Source organism: Chrysemys picta, chromosome 8, assembly GCF_011386835.1.
Source record: "Chrysemys picta bellii isolate R12L10 chromosome 8, ASM1138683v2, whole genome shotgun sequence".
Classification (NCBI taxonomy): Eukaryota; Metazoa; Chordata; order Testudines; family Emydidae; genus Chrysemys; species Chrysemys picta.
Window position 1 is genome coordinate 20,060,143 of NC_088798.1, and position 7,864 is coordinate 20,068,006.

Genomic DNA, 7,864 nt, shown 5'->3' on the forward strand with positions numbered 1-7,864 from the left:
GTTAATTACTATTTTCCCCAAAACTCATGAAGACACTTCAAATCCTATTAGGCTGTCCATTCGTGAATTTGGGACCTTAAACTAATACAACCCAAAAGTAACATGTTGATATCTATATTATATGCTAGTAATGGACACAACATGATTTAGCCTCCTTCTCGTTAAAATAGCTTTACTGATTTGCAGACAGTAGATCAAGGCTGCATATGCAGAAGGCTACTACAAAGAGCCAGGGCACAATTACAAACACTTGCCAGAGACAGAAAAAAGGGGAGGGGTGGCATATAAATTGACTGGGACTCTTGTTCAAGTTCAGAAGGAAAAAAAAAAAAAAGCAGCATCACCAGGAGTATGCAAAGCTGGATTTGCAGTTCAAAAGGGTAGGTTGGGTTGACAAAATAACCGGCCTCACTGCAGCCAATAATATACCTGTGCTTGGATTACCTGAACTTCTCTATAAGAACTCAGGCCATCTCGCTTTAGGGTGATGAAAGGGACAGGCCACTGGCCTAGGAGTCAGACAGACTGAAATCTATTACCTCAGAGACAGTGATAATGTGGCCCATATCACACACATGAGGCAGACTTAAGCAAGTCACTTCACCTCTATGCTTCAGTTTCCCCAGCAGTTCCACAGAGATTGTAAAGCTTGTTCACATTTGTGATGTGATTTGAAATCTATGGCTGAAGAACGCTATATACAATGCAGAGCATTATTTCAGTTGTTGGTGCTCAGCTATGCAATAAGAGGCAAGTTAGCAGACAATTTCTGTTAGTAACTATGCTACATAAGTGCCTGATCTTCTGGGGTTATGAGCTCCCTCCTCTCCAGCTGAAGCCAAGGTACTGTGGATACTTCCCACTTTACAGGATTGGGCCCCTAGGCACAACATGGCCAGAAGGACATAGGGAATTAACCAAGTTACAGGGTGCAATGGAAATGAGAACTGTTGGCAAGAAAAAAGCCCAGCAAACAAACTAATTACATGCAGGAATAACTTTAATAAGTCACATAGCTGTAAAATATCAATAACTGCATAACAATACACAAATTTAATTTTTATTATGAAACAACAAGCATGTCTTTGGTAAGCCAGTCAGTCTCTCCCCAAATACCTACATATCTGAAAAATCATGTGTTTGTTCCTTCGTAATAAGACACCCTAACTTTGTGAAAGATTTGCTGTGGTCACTATATTTCTGAAAACATTTTTCCTTTAAGTATATACACACTGTAGGCAAAACAGGATTTTTGTTTCAGGCTAATACATAATCTGAGAATATTTAAAAACCAACATATACTCAGGGATAACAAAGATGATTTCTGCCTCTATTAACACATTCTGGTATTTTGATCTTGTCTGTAAACTTTTTTGTTCAAAACCTGGACTACTGTGTAATGGCTAACACTGGACATTCCATTTGCTTAAAAAGACACGTTCAAAAAAATCGGTGTCTTCCAAGTCAATGATTAAAATGACCCAATTGAGTTATCAGAGAGAAACTATAGGCCTTAAACCTATTTATTCTTCTTGGATTTCTAGCAAATGCCTATGAGCAGACTGTTTCCACTTTACATGAGAATATTCTGAGAGAGAAAGTCCATGCTCTTATTACATCATGCAGTGATGCGGCTCCAGCCATTCAAGGTATACTCACATAACAGAACACTTGCCTTTCAGTTTATCCTTCTTTTTCTGCTGCTTGGATTTCTTCCCATCCACCTGGAGACTGACAGTTCTTCTCTTCTCCAGATTCAAGAGTTCTTGGAAGAGCTCCTGTACATTGTAGTTCATTTTAGCTGATGTCTCCATGAAGGAACACTTCCACTTGCTGGCTAAGGCTTCCCCTTCACTGGCATCCAGTTCCCTCTGGGTCTCATCACTCTTGTTACCAACCAACATTATTGGAATCTTTTGGATATCCCCTTTGATCTGACAAATCTGATCATAGATTGGCTGAAGTTCTTCCACGGACTGCCTGCTGGTGACCGAGTACACCAAGATGAAAGCATGACCTTTGGAGATAGACAACCTCTGCATAGCAGGGAACTGATGGCTGCCAGTGGTATCTGTAATCTGAAGGGTGCAGATGTTCTTATCACAGCTGATCACCTGTCTGTAAGTGTCCTCAATGGTAGGGATGTAGGTTTCCCTGAAAGTTCCCCTTACAAAACGAAGGACCAAAGAGCTTTTACCAACGCCTGCAGCTCCAAACACAACCACCCTGTAATCATTGCTTTGTTCTGGCATGTTTGCTCTGATGTGACCCAAGAAGTGAGGAAGGTCTGAATTGCAAATGCCCAGGTTTCTTGAGTTTACATGCCCTTGTGCAGAGACGGCCTGCAGAGAGGAAAAACAAAGGGGGGGGGACCCCAACCCTCATCATTCACAGTACACAAGAAGTTTTGCTGTGCCAATAAATACACCCCCTCCTCCCATCCTTCATCTCTCTGCTGTATTACAAAGCCAAACCAAATCCCCATGGCACACGTCCCATACACAGCAAGCATCATATTGAAAGTGAAAACTGTAATTCACCTGTGGCCACCAGCTCCAATATCCGGAGAAACGAGATTAAAATCACCCACCAGAGCTAAGATCAGGCAGCTTCTCTCATTAAAGTTCTTCTGTGCCCAAGCAACAGAGCCCCGCAGCATTTAGCTCCCCTGCAGCTGGTGCAGAGGCTCTGCTCAGCAAATGCCTTGGAATCACCTCCTGCTGCCTACACCAATCCCAGCGACAGGCTCCCTCACTTCCCACCTTTTCTCGGATGCTAATCCTGGGGGGAGAGGAGGGGTTGTTTTTCTCTCTCTAGTTTCTGTGCACTCTCCCACGCTGGCTCTCGCAAAGCAACAGGCAGCACAACTTGGCCATCACTAAAGCTGCATTACCTCCACTGATGGATCTAAGCTAATGCAATATTTCAGCTGCTGGTACAATCAGAGGCATGCAGGCATGAGAGTCACGCACTAGGGTCATCTATAACCAGGAGTGGCTGCATCATCAATCCCCTTCAGAAAAAAGGGGTAAGGTGGATCCTGCTGATTTTTGCATCCAAGCCCCCCTCGATTGGACCATCAGAATAAAAAAAAAATCTGCCCCAGAAAGCCTGAACCCCCAACATCCTGGCACAACAGACGCCCAAAGCCCAGATCCAGTACCTGGACTCTGCTGGATCCAGCCACATTTTGCCTCCTACCTTCAAATTCTACTGCATAAATAGAGAATGAGGATAGAGGTACTTCTTACACCAAAAAGAAATTCCAGACTCTGATACACCACAGAGCAATAGTAGGACAGCTACCCAGAGCTGGCACTTGGTTCTCGTTCGATCTAGCCAATTTTTGCCCCCAACCATGAAAATTCCACTGGTCAAGTATATCAGCAGAACTTCTGTGTGGGTTTTATTCTGATGGAAGCATTTAGAGCTACAGAAGTGAATTGTGCTATTAAAAGGGGGAAAAATACAGCCTTCACCCCCACCCAGTCCCCAGTCAAGCCACCAAGCCTTGATATTTTCCAGTTTAGGCTCCGGTGCTTTGATTTTGTTGCTGATAAAGAAATAATGCCCTATTTGGTTAGGGGGCAGGGCTGGGTGGAGATCCAGCTTGCATGGCTGATCATTTATGGGACCTCACAGGCTGGAGGATGTTTCCAGCACTCTATTTATTTAGAATACATAGACCTAATTTTGTTGCTGTTTCAATGGTATGTTTACAGTGTTCTACAGAGTTGTGAAATGTGCATCTCCACCACCTTTTTGGCAATGCTGTTGCATTAGGATAGGTAAGAATCCAGATTATGCTGGTGATGTAGGGGAAGGTGCATATATATAGTAAGTGTACGTAGAAAGACTGGGGAGTATGCAGCTAAAAATTATCCAGATTCACAAAGATACTGGGGCCAAATTAGAGAATTGCAGTTTTCTTGAAGGAGGATATCTTGGGAGGAGGAATAGAACAGGAGTACTTGTGGCACCTTAGAGACTAACAAGTTTATTTGAGCATAAGCTTTCGTGGGCTACAGCCTACTTCATCGGATGCATGGGAGGAATAGTAAAAGCTACACCTGCTCTCTCTTTTGATGGTACAATTTCTGGGTTTGCAGCCAAAAGTTGGCAGGATCCCTGGATCCAAGTTTTTGCATCAAGGTCTAGATTTGTTAAAGGTACAGAAGAAGCAGTGATAGGTTCTCTACTTACATGGTAGATTTTGGGGGATTGGGGCCCCAAAATTGGCAGCATCCAGGTAGGTTTTGCAGAGCAGTTGCACCAGGATGTGTCCTGGTCTGGGTATTTTGGTGGCAGGAAAGTAGCTATTTTGGTAATACATTTGGGGGTATAGCTGCAAATATCAGCAGGACCTAGCCAGCTCCAGGGCTGCCCAGAGGGGGGGAAGCAAATGGGGCAATTTGCCCCAGACCCCATAGGGGCCCCCACGAGAATATAATATTCTATAATATTGCAACTTTTTTTTAATGGAAGGGGCCTCTGAAATTGCTTTGCCCCAGGCCTCCTGAATCCTCTGGGCGGCTCCGGCCAGCTCCATCTTTCACCCACTTACCTGCCACATTCGAGCCCCAAACATGCACCACTCTCACCCCCTCCACTCCCCAACAGTAGAGCAGACACAACAAGTGCTCCTAGCTCCAGACAAGCAGCTTCCTCCCAGGCAAGTCACCCTGGTACTGTTCAGCTATCAAGCTCTATATGCAGGAGAAAGTGGTAGCCCCAGGCCCTCCCAAAGCCAGGAGGGAGCAAGCAACAGCACCACTGCTGGCTTTTTGATGAGTAATAAGATTATTGCAGCGCAGCTGAAGACAGCACAGGGCTTTAGCAACAGCCAATGAAAGCAGCCCCCTTTCCTCATCCAAGCCTCAGCATAGAATAAATATGTATATGAATCTTTACCTCATTCTTTTGCTCTTCCAAAAAGCCGGCTAGTGCAGGGGCAGCCCACACCCACAGGCAGCCTGGTGTGGAGCTGGCACTCAATGGAAATACAAATTCCACTGTTGTACTTGTACCCGATGGAGAGCAGAGGCTGGGAAGCACCACTGCACCGAGGGAGAGGGCAGGCGTGGCTCCCCCTGTGCAGCAGCCCTAAAGCCAGCCTCCAAATCTGCCCTTGCTGGGAGCCCTGCTCCGCCCTGGCAGCTGGGCCGCTCTGGCGCGGGTGCCTAGCTGTATTTCCAAGGTGATGGAGCCGCACAGACTCACCCCTGCTTGCAGTCACCCTGTATTTCATTCAGTTTTTCCAGGAGTGGAACATCCCATTCATGCTGCTGGAGTGGAATAATAATAGTTAAAGGAGCCAAGTCTTCCATTAGAGGGTTATCATCTTGTCTGGGGAAAACTGCCTGGGTTTATTAGAGCACTTTTCCAAAGCCAAGCACAGTGTTTAGTGCTGGAAGAAGCAGCTCAGTATAATGCAAATGCTAGCAGGGCTTTCTCGGAGGTAGACGGTTGTCTTTAATGTCAAAACACCTGATGTGAGCCTAGCAAAGCGTTTCTTGGCCAGATCCCAAACCAATATTGTTATTAATTTCTTATTTGCACCCAAGTACTTATCCCAGCGGTGGCTAGATTTTTCCCAAATTCTCTTCACACCTTTTAGCATCCCATGAGAGAGAGAAAAAAAATCAGTGTACTCCTAAGTAAAAATCATTTTAAAAAACGAAGCCAACAGTGGAATTGTAGGTACAAATACTACACTGCTAACTGTGAGTGCTTCTATCAGAGGGACCCCCCCTGAACTGAAATCACCTGCTGTTAAGACTGGAGATGTCCTCCTCCTTTGGGAGCATTGTAAGTAATGTTCAGCCAGAAACTTCCTGACATTCTGCACAGATATCTTGTTCAGGACAAGCAAGTCCAGACTCTCTCTAGTAGATCAGCATCAGTTCATCAGTCTCTAATAGATCAGCAGTTCAAGGAAGCTATGCTGCCTTATTAGGGGAGCTCAGGTGTTCTTTCTCTTTATTGTCCCAGCCTCATTGCCTGAGACAGGGCAATTTAACCTTCTGTTATCTAGGCGGGACCAGTTTTCCAACCCATCACATGCAGCTGTGCTGATCTTCATTATAAAAAGGCTTTTCTGAGCACTTCTTTATACTAACAAACAACAGTGGGAGAAGATTTTCCTATATTTAGTTGTGCAGTGTGCCACTGCTTCTTCCTTCTTACATCCTGACCTATGGTTATTTATTTGTATTTTAAAAGCAGACAAATTAATTGCATGTCTTCTTCTTGGCTATTTGCTAAAATCTCTGAGCATGTATTGTATAGGGCAGGTGTACATTTGCTTTAGCTAAAAATAGGATTCCTATATTAGCATCTATTGTATTGTCCCCACTGAATGGAGGTTGTTTCCATAGAACTATTCCAATTCAATATAGTCTTCTTTCCTCATACATGTAAGAGGAAGGAAATTCCTAATTTTGTTTCAGGATAAATTTTCATATGGAGTTTTACTTATTTCGATCAGCAAAAGGACTTATCAAAGCGCTAGGTCACAGGTGCCTTGTTACAAGTTCTAAAAAACCAAGACTACGCTTTCTCATTGTTAGTGGAGCCATTTCCTGTTGCAACAATGGAAACTACATCTGTGTAGCCGAGTGTCTGTGCCCCCTGTGACAGTTTGGAGGATATGTCTGTGGCCAATTACGAATACCTCTCTTTTATAACTGGCATGTAACATTTGCTTTTAACAACTCTCTTCCAGCAATCCCACATGAGGCTGAAGCATGGAAAATCCCAGGGGAAGGACAGGAACAAAGAAGATGTGTCGCTTATTTAAAAAGTGACATGCTCTCTAGCAAGGGCAGCCATTTCATTACCAGAACCAGAGGAGTCAACAGAAGGAGTGGAGGCAGGTGGGACCTGGCCTCCCTGAAGGATCTGGACCAAACCCCAAGATTCACAAAATGGGGACACAAGATTCCCAAGACTAAGTGGGGATTGTGTTCAGGAGACCGTTGTTTTGCCTAAGTCTAACTCTCTGGTGCTGTCTAAGAGTAAAGCATGAGTGTGTTTAAGAAGTTCCTTTGCAAAGCCTGTGTTCCTCGCTTTAATGGTCATGTGGTTTCCAAAGAGTTAGACTATACACCGGAGTGCACTTGAGGGTGGATTGCTGAAGGGAGCATGTATAAACTATTGGGGGGACTCAGAAGGGCTGAGACACTAGTTCAAGGGTAGTTGGCTGTATGGCAGGGGCATCCTACCAAGACATGAGGCCTAGAGAGTGTGTGGAGTAACCCAGAGCTAGGAGCAGCAATCAGCCACTATCCAGGCCCAGGAGCGTAGCTGGGGGGGGCAGGGGGAGCGGCTGCTCCCCCACTGAGCATATTCACCAAAGATGGCGCCTTGCCGCCGACTCTGTGTGCTCCGGGGCTGGAGGGAGCACCCATGGGGAAAGCCCAGCCCAGCCCAGTCCAGCTCCCCAGTCCCCGCCCAGCTCACCTCCAGTCCATCTCCACCTCGTCCCCTGAGCGCCGCGTTCTGCTTCTTCCCTGACCTGGCTCCCAGTGCTTGCCCTGCAAAACTGATTCACGGCAAGCCTGGGAGAGGGAGGAGGGTGAACGCAGCGTGCTGGGGAAGAGGCAAGGGCAGAGATTTGGGAAGGGGTCCAATAGGGGCAGGGAGGGGGCGGAATTGGGGCGGAGCAGGGGGCAGGGATTTGGGGAGGAGTCCAATAGGGGCAGGGAGGGGGCGGAGTTGGGGCAGGGCACGGTTGTTCTTTGGCAGCAGGGCCTTGACTCGCTCCTGGTCTTTGGCGGCATGTTGGTGGCGGGCCCTGCAGAGCCATTGAAGACCCGATAGGGAACTGCCCAGTGAGTACAAGCCCTGTGTCCCCCCTCAGAAC

At 46.1% G+C, this 7,864-nt stretch overlaps 1 protein-coding gene across 8 annotated transcripts; it reads right to left on the reverse strand.

Moving 5' to 3' along the window:
* Nucleotides 1-982: 982 nt before the first annotated feature.
* Nucleotides 983-7,577, reverse strand: DIRAS3 (DIRAS family GTPase 3). Of its 8 annotated transcripts, none has more exons than XM_065554012.1 (3): nt 7,462-7,559; nt 5,221-5,285; nt 983-2,342 (listed from the first exon to the last, which is right to left on the reverse strand). In XM_065554012.1, the coding sequence occupies exon 3, from the start codon at nt 2,250-2,252 to the stop codon at nt 1,656-1,658; it is 597 nt and encodes a 198-aa protein (XP_065410084.1). In that variant the 5' UTR covers nt 2,253-2,342; nt 5,221-5,285; nt 7,462-7,559; the 3' UTR covers nt 983-1,655. The 8 variants fall into 8 exon arrangements, with proteins under 8 accessions (XP_065410084.1, XP_065410083.1, XP_065410082.1 ...); XM_065554011.1 differs by lacking the exon at nt 7,462-7,559 and adding an exon at nt 5,767-5,985 and having other exon boundaries at nt 5,221-5,282; XM_065554010.1 differs by lacking the exon at nt 7,462-7,559 and adding an exon at nt 5,767-5,985.
* Nucleotides 7,578-7,864: the final 287 nt, after the last annotated feature.

Coding starts and splice junctions, on each gene's coding strand:
- DIRAS3 (XM_065554008.1), bottom strand. CDS start 4,588: ATGTTTGGGGCTCGAATGTGGCAG. Junction 2,343..4,564: donor TTGGGGCTCGAATGTGGCAG/GTAAGTGGGTGA, acceptor TCCTCTCTGCAG/GCCGTCTCTGCACAAGGGCA.